Raw genomic sequence first — 17,509 nt, forward strand, 5'->3', positions numbered from 1 at the left:
ATCAATATAGAAATTATCAGTAAGATATTTTTTACTTTTTTTAAAGAGTAATTCTTCAAAATTCGGTATTTTACACTTACAGTATGTGTTAAATTTGCTTGTACTCTTTCACCAGTACCACGAGGCTTCGTGCCTTTTGTATCCTTGCACGTGCTATTCCCTCTGCCTTGTGCACCTGGAGAATGTTTGCTCATTTTTTAACACGAGTACCAGTCTCAGTGCTCATCGCTCTCAGCGAGTGTTTCTCTTAATAATCCCCCTACTCTTTCCTCTTTGCCATCCCTGTACTCGTGTGTGCTTCTGTTGTTGGTGTTTCCTCACCAAATTGCAGCTTCTTCAATACACGCATTTCTCCTTTTCTGAATCCTGCATTTTTGAAAGTAGCTTGTGCCATTTAACTCTTTTTACCCAAAGTCTAGCACAATGTCTGGTTTATTGAAAGTGCTATTTACATGTTTGCTGAATGAATCCCTTGGCTGGGAAAAAACCCACACAAAATCTCTCCATATAAAAATGAATTAGTAAGTTTTTTGAATGTTGCCATCAGTTCTCTCATATGGAGGTACCCCACTTGCTCCTTCAATCTCCCTGTGAGGCCTTTCTTTTTCTCAGGCCACACGTGATAAAGAATAAGTAGGAACCTGATAGCCTCCGAATTCTAGGTCTGAGGGAGCCCTTCTCAATGGAAGCAAATCAATAATACTCTGTTTTTTCAACTTTTCTACTGTAACGTAACCTCATTTTAGTGTTATTAACCATGGAGATAGTTTGAAATACAAAAGTAAATTTGAAAAATGAATTAATAAAAACACATGTTAGATGCTGTTATTTTCTTTGAAAACAGAAATTCACTTTCTATACAAAAACATGTTTAAGTTGGGAGGGAAGGCACAATCAAGATGAAAATTGGTCTCAAAGGGTAAAATGTTTGGCTGAAACAAACAGGAAATTTAGAAGAAAGAAATGTAAAATTTTGGATTTAAGTGCAAAGTATAAATTACAAGTATATAAAATGGGGAACTCAATATGATTTCAGTGAATTTTAATTTACCACAAACTCTATGAGGGTCGTCAGTGTGATTCTGCTGTTCAAAAACCTATCATTTCATCCATCATTAATAAAATATAGGGTCCAGACCCTGGGAAGTAATAGTACCAATGTAGTCCACATCAATTAGAACATGTCTCAAGTATTGAATACAGACCTGGGTGCCACATTTAAGAGATACTTTGACAAGCTTGGAGCCATTCAGAAAGATCTAGCCATAATGGCAAGTGGTCTATAAACTAGGTCACGGGAAGCTGATTGGGTTAAGTAGAATGTACTAAGGGGAGTCATAAGAGCTATCTTCACATATTTCACAAGTTCTAAGGAGGGAGTAAACACTTGTCATTTCAGAGGCCAGACTGAACATCAAAGAGAGCAGTTTCTATATAGGGAACTTTTACAGAATGCAAGGACTTTTCAACAAAAACTGCCTCTTAAGGTGATGAACTCTGTTCCTGGACGTATTCAGGTAGAGATAAGGTCATGATCTGTCAGGATTACCATGGAAAGAAATCTTGAATTGTGTGGGAGCTGAATTTGGCTTCTAAATTTTAACTCTATGATTCTTTGTTTTCCTTTAATAGTTCTGTGGTTTATAGAACCTCAGTAGTAGTCATAGCTAACATTTTTTTAACCCTAATGTGCTAGCCAATATTCTGAGTATTTTGATCATCTTACTTAAGTCTCACAATAATCCTACATGGTAGGTACTATCCTTCCCATTTTACTGAGGAGGAAACTGAGGCTTAGAGAAGTTCAGTAATTTTCCCAAGTTTATATAGCTAGCAATTGGCAGAGGCTGGATTTGAACTCAGGATATTTGACTCTAGGGCTCATGTTGTTATCCTCTACTTTATGCTACTCTCTAAACATTTTAACATATTTGTTAAATTCATTAAAATGAGATTTATTTCAGGAATATAATCATATGTCTTAAATGTTAAGTGGGATATTTACTTTGCCTATCTCTAAAAAGCACCACTAAAAAAACTTATATTTTTCTAATTATGAATATATACATACTCATATAGAATTTGAAAAATCAAAACTATTTATAACCCCACTACCCTTAGGTAACCATTGTTATCGGTTTGATGTTGTTGTTTTATACAATTTTTTTTTTTAAAGAATGGCAGATCCTTTCAGTCACTGAAGATAGTGAAGCACTGAAAGCTTTGGATCCCCAAGCAAGTCCTTAGCAAGGTGTCTTAGTCCGTTTGGGCTGCTGTAATAGAATACCACAGACTGGGTGGTTTATAGACAGCAGTTCTCACAGTTCTGGAGGCTAGAAGTCTGAGATCAGATTGCCAGCATGGTTGAGTCCTGATGAGAGTTCTCTTCTGGGCTGCAGACTGCCAACAACATCTTATTGTATCCTTTTATGGCAGAGGTCAGAGAGAAGCAAGGTCTCTCGTGACTTTTTAAGGGCACTAATCCCATTCACGAGGGTGCCACCCTTTTGACCTCATCTGATCCTAATTACCTTCCAAAGGCCCCAATTTCTAATACCAAAAATTGGGGGTTGAGATTTCCACGTGAATTTCAGAGGGACACAAACATGCAGTCTATAACACAAGATTTGATTTTTCTCACTTCTAACCCAGTATTGAACCATACTGCTTCTTTATAGTATGAAGGCTCAATAAAGGGAAAAAAATTCTGTTTCACATGAATAAATGGATTTTTGTAATTTTGATAATTGAATTAGAAATATTTATCATAGGACTTCCCTGGTGGCGCAGTGGTTAAGAATCCACCTGCCAATGCAGGGGATACAGGTTTGAGCCCTGGTCCGGGAAGATCTCACATGCCGCGGAGCAACTAAGCCCGTGCACCACAACTACTGAGCCTGCGCTCTAGAGCCTGCAAGCCACAACTACTGAAGCCCACGTGCCTAGAGCCTGTGCTCCGCAACAAGAGAAGCCACTGCAATGAGAAGCCTGTGCACCACAACGAAGAGTAGCCCCCACTCGCCGCAACTAGAGAAAGCCCGCGTGCAGCAACGAAGACCCAATGCAGCCAAAAAAAAATAAATAAATCCATTTATTTATTTATTTATTTTAAAAAAGAAATATTTATCATAAAATGTTAACATATAATACCTTGAATTGAGTTTTATTCATTCAATAAATATTTATTATTATCAGTTCTGTGCTACTTGCTGAAGATATTTATATATAAATGAAGAAACCAGTTAAGGTCCCTATACGTGCTGGAGATATTTATATATAAATGAAGAAGCCAGTTAAGGTCCCTATTTTCATGAGGTTTACATTCTAGTGGGAAAGATAGGCAGTGAATGAACCAGCAGTCATTAATTCTTCAGTTGGGCCAACAGGAGAAAAATCAGAAATATCCCTGAATTTTGACAATTGCATACACTTGTGTAACACAAGCCTCCATCAAGACATGAAACTTTACCACAGTTCCAGAAAGTTTCTTCATGCCTGAAATGCTCTTCCTTAGAATTTGTCATATCTGGCTTTTTTTGTCATTCGGTGCTCAGCTTAAATGTCTCTTCCCTGTACCCACCTCTCCCAGAGGCAACTATTGTTCATATTTTTTTCTACCGTAGATTAGTTTTAGCTGTTCTAGAACTTTACATAAATAGAATTATACAGTATCTCTTTTATATCTGACTTCTTTCACTCAGTGTTACGTCATTTAAGATCCATCCAGATTGCATGTATCAGTAATAAGTTCCTTTTTATTGCTGGTTAGCATTCCATGTAGGTATACCACTTGGGCTGTTTCCAGTTTGGGGCTGTTATGAATACAGCTGTAATGAATATTCTTATACAAGTCTTTTTGTGGATATATTTAATTTCTCCAACTTGGGACTCAGAGAACTGTACCAAATCTGACCTCCTTCATCTTCCAAATCTTCATTATGTGGATATTGAGTTTCTCAATCCATCCTCTGTGTCTCTGTTCTTATATTTTCTACCTCTTTATCTCTGTGATGCGTTCTGGGTGACTTCCTCAGATTTATCCTCAATTCAGTAACTTTTTCTCTCTCTCTGTATGTCTGATCTGCTGTTTAACCTGTCTATTGAGTTTTTTAAAAATTTTAACAGATTTTTTCATATCTAGAAATTCTACTTTTTGTTGCCTCCTGTTCATGTTTGGGATTTTATTTTCCTGAATTTCCCTGGTTGTTACTTTGAAGTCTCTTTCAGATCTCAGTTATAGATATTTTTTTGCTGGCTCTGTGAGCTATTATTATTGATTTTAGGGTTTTGGATTTTATTTTGTTTTCATTCGTTGTGAGCACTCTTCTAGGGAGTGATCTTCCGTGGGAGTCCTGCATGTTTCCTGCATGATTAAGCAGTTTTACCATTGCATGGTAAAACAGTTTTATGATCAGCTCTGCCTGGTTCCAACAGAACTGACCAATTCTAAGCATTTTAGTTTTAGTTTCTTGGCTGAGGGTTTCCTTTTTCAAGGATAATGTGAACTTGGGTCCTCTATCTGTCCGGAGTGCAGGTTTGAGGGGCTGTCCTTTCATGAGGGACTCTGTTCATATTCTTTTTTTTTAATTGAATGAAAGATTCTTTATATTCTATAATACTTTACAGCTTTCAAAAGTTTCACACACATGATTTCATATAATCCCAAAATAACCCCCTTTTTTCCTCTTACCCCTATATTGCCCCTCCCCCTTCCCTCCCCCCACTGGTAACCACTAGTTTGTTCTCTGTGAGTCTGCTTATTTCTGTTATATTCACTAGTTTGATGTATTTTTTAGATTCCACATGTTGGTGATATTATACAGTATTTGTCTTTCTTTGACTCATTTCACTTTGTGTAATGCCCTCTAAGTTCATCCATGTTGCTGCAATGGTAAATTTTCATTCTTTTTTATGGCTGAGTAGTATTCCTTTGTATATACTGTAACTTCTTTTTTAAAAAAATTATTGAAGTATAGTTGATTTACAATGTTATGTTAGTTTCAGGTGTACAGCAAAGTGATTCAGATATATACATCCTTTTTCAGATTCTTTTCCCTTATAGGTTATTACAAAATATTGAGTATATTTTAAGTACTGGGCTATACAGTAGGTCCCTGTTGGTTATCTATTTTATATATAGTAATGTGTATACATTAATCCCAAACTCCTATTTTATCCCTCCCCCACCTTCCTCTTTGGTAATCATAAGTTTGTTTTCTATGTCTGTGGGTCTGTTTTTGTTTTGTAAATAAGTTCATTTGTGTCATTTTTTTAGATTTCACATTTAAGGGATATCATATGATATTTGTCTTTGACTTACTTCACTTAGTATGAATCTCTAGGTCCATCCATGTTGCTGCAAATGGCATTATTTCATTCTTTTTTATGGCTAAGTAATACTCCATTGTGTATATATACCACATCTTCTTTATCCATTCCTCTGTTGATGAACATTTAGGTTGCTTCCATGTCTTGGTTATTGTAAATAGTGCTGCAATGAACATTGGGGTGCATGTATCTTTTTGAATTAGTGTTTTCATTTTTTGGGGGTATATACCAAGGAGTGGAATTTTTGGGTCATATGGTAGTTCTATTTTCAGTTTTTTGAGAAACCTCCATACTGTTTTCCACAGTGGGTGCACCAATTTACCTTCCCACCAACAGTGTACAAGGGTTCCTTTTTCTCCGCATCCTTGCTAGCATTTGTTATTTGTGGGGTTTTTTGATGATAGCCATTCTGACAGGTGTGAGAATGTGGTTTTGATTTGCACTTCCCTGATGATTAACGACGTTGAGCATCTTTTCACGTGCCTGCTGGCCATCTGCATTTCCTCTTTGGAAAAATGGCTATTCAGTTCTTCTGCCCACTTTTTAATTGGGTTGTTTGTTTTGTTTTGTTTTTTGATGTTGAGTTGTATGAGCTGTTTATATATATTGGATATTAATCCCTTATTGGTCATATCATTTGCAAATATTTTCTCCTATTCAGTAGATTGTCTTTTCATTTTGTCAGTGGTTTCCTTTGCTGTGCAAAAGCTTTTTTTTCTTTTGGCTGTGTTGGGTCTTTGTTGCTGCACACGGGCTTTCTCTAGTTGCGGCGAGCGGGGGCTACTCTTTGTTGCAGTGCATGGACTTCTCATTGCAGTGGCTTCTCTTGTTGCAGGGCATGGGCTCTAGGCACGCGGGCTTCAGTAATTGCAGCACACGGGCTCAGTAGTTGGCGGCACAGGGGCTCTAGGTCACCTGGGCTTCAGTAGTTGTGGTGTGTGGGCTCAGTAGTTGTGGCTCATGGGCTCTAGAGTGCAGGCTCAGTAGTTGTGGCGCACGGGCTTAGTTGCTCTGCAGCATGTGGGATCTTCCTGGGACCAGGGATTGAACCTGTGTCCCCTGCATTGGCAAGCAGATTCTTAACCACTGCACCACCAGGGAAGTCCCTTTTTTTTCTTTTTTAAAAAAATTAAAAAATATATATTTTTAAATAAAAATTTTTTTCTTTCTTTTTTTTCTGTGCAAAAGCTTTTACATTTAACTAAATGCTATTTGTTTATTTCTTCTTTTATTTGCTTTAGGAGATGGATCCAAAAAAATATTGCAATTTATGTCGAAGAGTGTTCTGCTTATGTTTTCTTCCAGGAGTTTTATAGTATCCAGTCTTACATTTAGGTCTTTAATCCATTTTGAGTTTATTTTTGTATGTGTTATTAGAGAATGTTCTAATTTCATTCTTTTCCATGTAGCTGTCCAGTTTTCCCAGCACCACCTATTGAAGAGACTGTCTTTTCTCCATTGTATATTCTTGCCTCCTTTGTCATAGATTAGGTAATCAGAGGTGCATGGGTTTGTCTCTGGACTTTCTGTCCTGTTCCATAGATCTATATTTCTGTTTTTTGTGCCAGTACCATACTGTTTTGATTACTCTAGCTTTGTAGTATAGTCTGAAGTCAGGGAGCCTGATTCCTCCAGCTCCATTTTTCTTTCTCAAGATTGCTTTGGCTAGTCAGGGTCTTTTGTGTTTACACACAAATTGTAAAATTTTTTGTTATAATTCTGTGAAGAAATACCATTGGTATTTTGGTAGGGATTGCACTGAATCTGTAGATTGCCTTGGGTAGTAAGGTCATTTTCACATTGATTCTTCCAATCCGAGAACACTATGTATCTTTCCATATGTTTGTATCATCTTCAGTTTCTTTCATCAGCATCTTATAGTTCTCAAAGTACAAGTCTTTTACCTCCTTAGGTAGGTTTATTCCTAGGGATTTTATTCTTTTTGATGTGATGGTAAATGGGATTGTTTCCTCAATTTCTCTTTCTGATAGTTTGTTGTCATTGTATAGAAATGCATCAGATTTCTGTATATTAGTTTTGTATCCTGCAACTTTACCCAGTTCATTGATCGGTTCTAGTAGTTTTCTGGTGGCATCTTTAGGATAGTATCATGTCATCTGCAAACAGTGACTGTTTTACTTCTTCCTTTCCAATCTGGATTCCTTTTATTTTTTTTTCTTCTCTGATTGCTGTGGCTAGGACTTCCAAAACTATGTTGAATAAAAGTGGTGAGAATGGGCATCTTTGTCTTGTTCCTGATCTTAGAGGAAATGCTTTCAGCCTCCACCATTGAGTATGATGTTAGCTGTAGGTTTGTCATTTATGGCCTTTATTATGTTGAGGCATGTTCCATCTATTTCTTTGTATGTTTTTAAAGAATGTGTATTCTCAAAATGCTGGGTGAAGAATTCTATACATGTTCCTTAGAAAATGCTAATTAATGATGTTGGAGACATGCCTGCAATAACTGGTGATTCTTGGATGTCTTTTCATATTTAAGAGTGCTGTAGGCTGAATGTTTTGTGTCCCCTCAAAATTCATATGTTGAAAACTAACCCCAATTGGGGGGGCTTTGAGAAGTGATTAGATCATGAGGGTGGAGCCCTCATGAGTGGAATTAGTGCCACTTCCTTCTGGCCTGCAGAAAATAAGCTGATAGCCTTGTATATTATTTGTTGCTTTTCCGTTGCTGCTTTTAATACTATCTTTAGTTTTTGTCATTTTGATTACAATGTGTCTTGGTGTGTTCCTCTTTGGGTTAATCCTGTATGGGACTCTGTGCTTCCTGGACTTATATGTCTGTTTCCTTTCCCAGGTTAGGAAAGTTTTCAGCTATTATGTCTTCAAATATTTTCTCAGGCTCTTTCTCTTATTCTTCTGGGACCCCTATAATGTGAATATTAGTGGGCTTGATGTTATCCCAGAAGTCTCTTAAACAGTTCTCATTTATTTTCATTCTTTTTTTTTCTGTTCAGTGGCAGTGACTTCCACTACTTTGTCCTCCAGGTCACTGATCCATTCCTCTGTATCATTTGGCCTACTATTGATTCCTTCTAGTGTATTTTTCATTTCAGTTATTGTATTCTTCATCTCTGTTTGGTTGTTCTTTATAATTTCTAATTCTCAGTTAAAAACTTCTAACTTCTCACTTTGTGCATCCATTTTCCTCCTGAGTTCTTTGATCATCTTTGCAATCATTACTCTGAACTCTTTCTCAGGTAGATAGCCTATTTTCACTTCGCTTAGTTCTTCTTCTGGGGTTTTGTCTTGTTCCTTCATCTGGAACATGTTCCTCTGCTGCCTCATTTTGTCTAAGTTGCTATTTTTATTTTTATGTATGTGGTAGATTAGTTACATTTCTTGACCTTGAAGAAGTGTCCTTCTGTAGGAGATGTCCTGTGTGTTCCAGCAGTGCGCTCCTGTCTCATCACCCAAGCTATATGCTCTAGGGGTTCCCCTTAAGAGGGCTGGGTGGGTCCTTCTGTTGTGGTGGGCTGACTGTGTGGGGGTCTGGTAGGCCTGGTTGGTCCCTAGTCTGGTTGGTTGCCAGATCCTGCCTTGTATGGATGCTGCTGGGTGCTGTTAAGAGGGCCTGGTAACAAGGCGACTGGCTTCAGAACCCTAGGGAGACCTGGGGCTAGTGCTGGCTCACTGGTGGGTAGAGTCAGGGTCCGGAGGACTCCAGAGCTGTTGCCTGCCCCCTGGAGAGTGAAGCCAGGCCCTGAGGTTACTGTTGGACTACTGGCAGGCAGAGCCAGTTCCTGGAGTCTGGCTGCAGGGTCCAGGGATCCCAGAGCTTGTTTTAGATCATTGGTTGGGGGGGAGGTGGCGATTTCTGACACAGTTGGTATGGGTTCTGGGGTGTCCTGAAGCTTGCGTTGGCCTGCTAGTGCACAGGGCCAGGGCCCAGCTGGTCCCAGGGTAGGGTGTAGCCTGCTGTGGGCAGGCTAGGTCCACAGGCTGTGGGATTGTGGTTTTCTTGTGTCTGGTGTCTGTCCCCTGGTGGCTGAGGCTGGTCTAGAGGCTAGTGCAGGCTTCCTGGAGGGCAGGGCCAATGTCTGCCCACTGGTGGGTGGAGCTGGGTCTTGGCCCTCTGGTGGGCAAAGCCCTGTCTAGAGGAGCGTCTAGAGGAGGCTGTGGGCTCAGGAAGACTTTAGGAAGCCTGTCTGCTTATGGGTGGGGCTGTGTCCCCCCTCAGTTAGTTGTTTGGCCTGCGGCATCCCAGCACTGGTGTCTACAGACTATTGGATGGGGCTAGGTCTTGGCTCTAATGAGCTAGAGGGAGGAGCCCAAGATCACGCCCACCAGCACTGGCTTCCAAATATGACTGAGCTGCCAAATGTAGCTGTTGTCAGCTACAGCCGGCTCCCCGCCTCTCCAAGGCCAGCAGGTAGGTTTGACTCAGACTCCTATCAAGTTACTGCTTTTGCCCTGAGTCCCGGTGCATGTAAGATCTTGTGTGTGCCCTTTAAGAGTAAAGTTGTATTTCCCACAGTCCTTCCTGAAATTAAGCCCGGCTGGCCTTCAAAGCCAAATGATCTGGGGGCTAGTCTTCCTGGTGCAGGACCCCCAGGCTGGGGAGCCTAACGTGGGGCTCAGAACTCTCATTTCTGTGGGAGAACTTCTGCACTATAACTTTTTTTTTTTTTTTTGACCACATGGCTTGTAGAGTCTTAGTTCTGTGACCAGGGATCGAACCCACACCCTTAGCAGTGAAAGCACGGAGTCCTAACCACTGGACCACCAGGGAATTCCCACGTCTGCACTATAATTATTCTCCAGTTTGTGTGTTGCCCACCTGGGAGTGTGGGACTTGATTATATCATGTCCCCTCCTACGCATCTTGTGGTTCCTTCTTTGTGTCTTTAGTTGTAGACGATCTTTTCTGGGAGGTTTTGGTCTTTTTCATAGATGGTTGTTCTGCAGATAGTTGTGGTTTTGGTGTGCTTGTGAGAGGAAGTGAGCTCAGGGTCTTTCTACTCCACCACCTTGGCCGATCTTCAAGGGACTGTGTTCATATTCTCAGCCTTGGGCAGGTGGCTTGCCTGGGCCATAGTAGGTGAACACTTACAGGTTCTTGTTCATGGACAAGGCAACACTCTCCTGCATCTCCACTGTGCCCTGGGCCTGTGGCCTAGACTTCTGTCCCTGGGCTGGTGATATTCTCCAGCACTGGGGCTGGTATGAGTTCTGGTCTCTGCCCAGCTTTATCTCCTACCCACTGTGGGTTCCCTTCTTCCATTTCTGACACTTGATGATTTCCCTTTCTTCTTTTTAACTGTGTATTAAACATTTATTATCTTTTTTTAAAAAATATTTGTTTATTTATTTATTTATTTGGTTGTGCTTGGTCTTAGTTGCGTCATGTGGACTCTTTAGTTGTGGCAGGTGAGCTCCTTACTTGCAGCTTGCCGGCTCCTTAGTTGTGGCATGCGAACTCAGTTGCAGCAAGCATGTGGAATCTAGTTCCCTGACCAGGGATTGAACCTGGGCCCCCTGCATTGGGAGCACGGAGTCTTAACCACTGTGCCACCAGGGAAGCCCCTTATTATCTTTTCAATGTTTTCTCCAACATTTGTATTGTTTAGAGTGAGAAAGGGAAGGGTTTTTATGTCTTCTCAGAGTATTTTAACTAGAAATCTCTCTATGCAAGTTCTTTAATCTCATTAAGTCCCAGTTTCCTCTTCAATAAAAGTGCTGGAGAAAGTACATATGAATACTTAAGCATAGTTTCTGCAAAAAAGTAAATATTTTAAAAACAGCATAGCCATTTTATTGTTTTCATTAGTACTGTAATAATTGTTGTGATTCCATTTTTCCTCTCCATTGCTGAATATCTCTGTAGGCATAATTATAGCCCAGGGTTGCTGTAAATATTAAATTATTTTTAAAAATTTGTTGTTGACGCTTTTAAAAATTGATAAAAATAGTACACATTGGGAGTTCCCTGATAGTCTAGTGGTTAGGATCCCGGGCTTTCACCACTGTGGCCCGGGTTCAATCCCTGGTCAGGGAACTAAGATCCCACATGCCCCACAGCATGTCCAAAAAGAAAAAAAAAAAAATGGAATTCCCATTGAATGGGAAACCCTCAGCCATAGAGAAGTGTAGGCAGGCTCTAATAGGTCACTGTGTCTTTGGGCAGTATAGATTTTAGGTCAGAGCCTACAGATGGGTAACCCAGAGCCCAAAATGTTTTTATTTGGCTGGCACAATGTTTCAAAAACTCTAAATTTGTTGCTAACACTTAAAAATGGTGATATTTCACATAAAATTCAGATAACTAACTTTTCTTGAGTAATCAGGATAATCAGGATAATCTGACCACACTGGGCCTTCTTCACAAACAGGATCAACAGCTTGTGCTGAATGGTTGCTCTGCCATGTTTTCTCTCCATTATTGAGGCCAAAGGCCACTTACCATTTATTGTTACACATTTACTGTTGTTTTTTAAAATAGTACAGAAATAGTTGTATATGCCTATTTTTCTGTCAAAAATAGGAAAACGAGATAGATGGAGAAAAACCACATTGTAAGCATTGATGAAAAAATTAATCAATTGGTCTAAGAAAGAAATGGAAGATTTTATTTGAGCCAAATTTGAGGATTATAACCCAGGAAGAGCATCTCAGAAAGCTCTGAGACCTGTTCCACCCCTTAGAAGTCAAGGCGCAGTTATGTAAGTTTTTTGAGACAGAGGCTGTACATCAAATGCTGTATTATTGGCAGTTTACATAATCCAGATCTAAGTGCCATGTGACCCCTTATGAGATCAAGAAGGAATGGCATCTTTCCTTACACAACAAGGAGTTGTCTTATTGATGCTAGAATATTGCTCTTTATGGTTGAGCAGGTATTTCTGTCAGTGGGGAAGGTTAGGTTAATGCATAGTGTAGATACACAGTGCACAGTGGGAGGAGAGAGGAGGCCAAAGGACAGAAAAAATTTTTTTGTTTAAATTTTTCTTGTCTTGCCATAAAATATGAATTTTATTTCACGTACAAAAAATGGAAAAGAGGCTATTTTGTGATAGAAAGGAAGACATTTCCTACATATTTAATAGGATGTCTGTGTCAGTTTTCTCTTGCACTTGGCTTGCTTCACTTATTTATGTTATCCTGTTTGGACCCTGTGGACATTTCAATTTGCAACCTCCTCCTGAACATCCTGGATTTCTAAGTGCTGTTCTTTTCTTTTTCTTTTCTAGTCCTGTCTTCCCTTTTGTACTGCCCTAGCTTACCCTCAATAACTGAGTGTGTTTCCACGGAGAACTACCGAGACGTCTAGAGCAACGGAAAATCCATGTGTACTCAAGCCTGTTTGCTCCATCCCTCACCAGCCACGCCTCCTAGAAAAGTAAAAGTCCCCCTACCACTTGCTGATGATTAGATTTTTAAAAATTTTTCTTTCTTTCTTTTTGGCTGCGTTGGGTCTTCATTGCTGCGCACGAGCTTTCTCTAGTTGTGGCGAGCAGGGGCTACTCATCGTTGCGGTGCGAGGGCTTCTCACTGTGGTGGCTTCTCTTTGTTGTGGAGCACGGGCTCTAGGTTCGCAGGCTCGGTAGTTGTGGCACGTGGGCTCAGTAGTTGTGGCATGCGGGCTCCAGAGAGCAGGCTCAGTAGTTGTGGCGCACAGGCCCAGTTGCTCCGTGGCATGTGGGATCTTCCTGGACCAGGGCTCGAACCCATGTCCCTGCATTGGCAGGCAGACTCTTAACCACTGCACCACCAGGGAAGCCCTAGATTTTTTTTAAATTGCAAAGCAGACGTTTCCATTCAACTCTTAGAGATTGAAGGTTCAAACACAAACACCCTGAGGAAGATCCATTAACTAAAATTTACTCACAGTAAATCAGCAAGTGGAAGTAAGAGTCTAGTTTATTCTGTTTTGATTGATGTGATTTTATAGGATTAAGAGAGCCCTGGGCAACTGGTAGAGGGCAGGGGGTCTTTCTTGGATGGAGACAGAGGTGGAGTACAGGACATACAAAAGGGGGAAGAAATTTAAAATATCACTGTTTCATGTGGAAATTTGTTGCAATTTTTTTAGTTTGTGAGCATGTGGATTGTGAATGCAACATGTTTTGTGGGGTGGTGGTGGGGGACTTGTGTCCGTGGAGCTTTAAGTTCTGTATGTGAATATATTGTTGCCATTTGTTTTGCAGATTGTGGGATTAGTGATATGCTTTCCTAAACAACAGAAAAGTTGAAGATGTCTAAACACTTAGTGGCTTGGACAGTGACCACCCTTCTTGGTATGGCTGTCGGGGGGTTTGTCCTGTGGAAAGGCATCCAGCGCCGGAGGAGTAAAGCAAGTCGTGTAACCCAGAAGCAGCTGCCACAGCAGCAGCAGAAAGTGCCAGGCAGGAGAGAGCAGCCCACTCCAGTAGAGGACCAGCCGCACTCCAGTGCCCCCAGAGCCTCGTGGGAAGAGAGGATCCTTGGAGCAAAGGTGGTGACTGTGTCTCAGGAGGCGGAGTGGCATCAAATTGAGCCCTTGCTTAGGAGTGAGTTAGAAGATTTTCCAGTGCTTGGAATCGACTGTGAGTGGGTAAGTTAAAAAGCAAAAGCGAAACGTATCTTTTCTGCTTTTCCAGCTAGGGACCTTGAATAGTCAAATAGAGGATAAGATTAAAGGAGAATTAGCTTGTTCTCAACTTATTTGTAAATAGATTTTAGCAGAAGGAGAAGCGGCTTCTCTTCTCAGGGTAGGGGAGTGCTTATAATCATGGATTCTGGAGTCTGAGCTACATGAGTCCATTTTCACCACTTATTCTGTGAACTTGAACAGTATTTAACCTCTTTGAGCCTCAGTGTACTTATCTGTAGCAGGGGTGTAATGGTATCTACCGCCCAGGGCTTTTTTAAGGATTCAAATAGATAATCCCTATATAGGCTTCAGCACAATTTTAACAGAGAGTAATTGCTCATTAAATATTAGCTACTGTTAATATTTTTAGTAGTATTTTCATAGGATGCCATGGAGAAGATAGTTAAGGAGGTCTAGTTAAATGTGTTTATTACACAAATTGGGATTTAAAAAGATAATAGTTTAAATGCTAGACACTATTTACTCTAAGCCAGGTATTATGTTGTTTTTTTTTCATTATCTCATTTAATTTTGACAATAATCCTTTGTAGGAAGATACTGTTATTATTTCTTTACAGATAGGAAGTGTTAAAAGGTTTAGTTACTTGCCCAAGGCTATGAAGCTAGTAACCAGCATTTGAGCTGGTCTTCCTTAACCATGGGTTAATTTTTCTAATAGCTATTACTTTGGGGGAGTTGTTACATAGTTGTGATGAGGATAATATGGTACACCTACTCTTCTGTCATTCTGATTCGCAGAGTGAACTTTAATCTCCTTGCAACAGAAGATACTACAAAATATAAATAAGTCACAGTTATCATCTCTTATTAATTCAGCATAATACCTTGCCAAAATTCTGTGATCTGTGTCTTCTGGGTATCTGGAATACAGTCAAGAGCCAGGAAATGTAATCGAAAGAGGCCCTAAGCAGAATTGCTGCCACAAAATCAGATCACAGGTTGGTAGGAGGAACTAAAGATGCCAATACAATGATGACCAAGAAGAGAACACCTGACAGTGTGGGAAAAGTTTAGTAGTCACATAAGGCCTTATGGAGCTACTGAGGGTATTTCTTTTTTTTCTTTTTTGGCCGTGCAGTGCACGGCTTGCAGGATCTTAGTTCTCTGACCAGGGATTGAACCTGCGCCCTCTGCTTGAAAGTGTGGAGTCTTAGCCACTGGACCGCCAGGGAGTTCTCGAGGGTATTTCTTTATATCAGCAATAGCAGTAGTAGTTTATACCAATGACCTTGGGCCATCAGGAAAGGATTGGGCACCTTTTGTTTATTGTGTATAAGAATTATATCATTTTAGAAATAAACATATTTCTATATCATTTTAGACATATTTACACCAACAACCATAAAAGAAAACATTAGTAAACAGTGAGCTTTAGTAGATTAGGAAAATTCACATTTGCCAAACACCTTGATTATCCTACCAAGTGAAGTATAGCTGCAGCAACAACGGGGTAGTCTGAAGTGAATAGTAATGCAATCGATTTAATAATAATATGTTTAATCACTGTAGCAGAGTAAGTTAAAGTGGCAAATAATCCAAAACCCAGTTCCTTATGGCTTTGGAATGTATTGAACTTCTTCTGATGCCACATTCCCTTCAGGTGTGATTGCATTTCTCTGATTGCTGCCACAGAAGAACTTTCATCCATCCTCCTTTTCATTCTTCCATTTCTGATTTGTTTTCTCTTTCATTCACTTTTGTGTAAGTGCTTATTTATTGTTTTTGTTCTTGTTTTACACAGTCAGTATTTGTTTCAATTTACCAAAGTGTTTACCTTTTTCTTTGCTCATCTTTCCTTATATCTCAGAACTTTCTGGCATCATTCTCTTTAAGGTTGTCCTTTAGAAGTTCATTTCTTGAGGGGTCATTGATAGTGAACTTAATTATTATTGTTTTGAAAGTGTCTTTATTTTGCTTTTGATCTTTGAAGATATTTTCACTGGATATGAAATTCTAGTTTAGCAACTTATTTTCAAGATCACATTCCACTTTCTTCTGGCTTCCATTGTTGCTGTTGAAAATAACTGTGAGTGTAAATGTTGATTCTTTATAGGTAATCTAATTTTTGGTAGCTCCTTTTAAGATCTTTTTGAGTTGCTGGTTCTGAAGATTCGCTGTCATGAGACTAGTGTTGTTATCTTTCTGTATTTCCTGCTTGGGATTCAGAGAGATATCCTGGATGTAAGGATTGGTATCATATATCAATTTTTAAATTCTCTTTGAAGATTGCCTTTACCCTGTTTTTTCTTCTCCTCCTCTTGCTCCTCCTCCTCCTCTTCTTCCTACCCCTCCTCTTTCACCTTCTTCTTCTTCCTTTTTTTTTTTTCCTTCTTCTTTCTTGCTGGAATTAGATCAGCTATATTCTGAACTTTTTCTGCTCTCCTACATGTCTGGTAATGTCTTTTATATTTAATGTATCTTAGTCTCTCTGGATTCATTCTGCACAATTTCTTCAGGTGTCTTTTATAGTTCCCTTTTTCTTTCTTTAGTTTTGTGTAATCTGCTATTTAACTTACCCCTTGAGTCTTTTTTTTTTTTAACCTTTTTTATTGTGAAATAAAACACATCAAGAAAAGTGCCTGAAACAAAAACAAAGAGCTAAATGATTTCACTAAAGAGAACAGCTGTGTAACTGGAAACTAGGTCAAGAAACAGAATTTGCTAGTACCCCAGAAGCTCCCCTGTGACCCCTAGTAATCACTGTCCTCCCACCAAGGGTTACTATTATCCTGATTTTATGGTATTTACTTTCGTGTTTTTCTTTACACTTTTACTACTTAAACATGCATACCTAGGCACGATAATTGAGTTTTGTCTGCTTTTTAAATTTAATGTAAATGAAACTATCAAGTGTGTATTTTGTGTCTGGCTTCTTTTGTTCAACATTATGTTTGTGAGATTTACCCATGTTCTGTGTGACTGTGATTCATTGCCATATGTCCATTGTGTAAATATATCATGATTTATTCATCCATTCTAATATTGATGGACTTTTGGGTTGTTTACAGTTTGGGGCTCTTACAAAGAATGCTGCAGTGAACAAATGCACTTATTATTATTGGGCATATGTATCTATGAGTGGAGTTCTAGGTCATAGAGTTCGTATATATATATATCTTTAACTTTTATAAATAATGCCAAATTGTTTTCCAAGGTGGTTTTAACTAGTTTACCCTCATCAGTAGTAATGAGTGTACCCATTGTTTCTAGCTGTTTTCAGAAGTGGTTCTACTAATTTAATCTCTCACCAAGACTGTATGAAAATTCCCTTTGTCTTATATCCTTGTCCACATTTGGTACTGTCAGATTTTAAAATTTTAGCCATCCTAATGGATGTGTAGTAATATTTCATTGTGGTTTTAATTTGCATGTCCCTGACCAGTACTGAGATTGAGCATCTTTCTATATTTTATTGATCATTTTGATATCTTCTTTTATGGAGTACTTGTTCAAGTCTCTTGCCTCTTTTTCTATTGAGTTGTCTTTTTCTTACTGATTTATAGTTCTTTATATATTTTGGTTATGAACCCTTTGTGAGTTAAATGTCTTCCCCCATTCTGTGGATTGCCT

General features: G+C 39.3%; 1 protein-coding gene across 4 annotated transcripts in view; it reads left to right on the forward strand.

Annotated features, from left to right (window-relative positions):
- The window catches only part of EXD2 (exonuclease 3'-5' domain containing 2), a 94,727-nt gene that overhangs the window by 45,099 nt on the left and 32,119 nt on the right, over positions 1-17,509 (forward strand). For 3 of the 4 annotated variants that reach the window (XM_061180960.1, XM_061180959.1, XM_061180962.1), the window contains exon 2: positions 13,494-13,879. In XM_061180960.1, the coding sequence (XP_061036943.1) occupies positions 13,541-13,879 (339 nt within the window). In that variant the 5' untranslated portion in view covers positions 13,494-13,540. Of the gene's footprint in view, positions 1-12,595; positions 12,686-13,493; positions 13,880-17,509 lie in introns of those variants that run through there. The other variant, XM_061180961.1, reaches the window with a different exon arrangement.

Source organism: Eubalaena glacialis, chromosome 2 (assembly GCF_028564815.1).
Source record: "Eubalaena glacialis isolate mEubGla1 chromosome 2, mEubGla1.1.hap2.+ XY, whole genome shotgun sequence".
In the NCBI taxonomy this organism is placed as follows: domain Eukaryota; kingdom Metazoa; phylum Chordata; class Mammalia; order Artiodactyla; family Balaenidae; genus Eubalaena; species Eubalaena glacialis.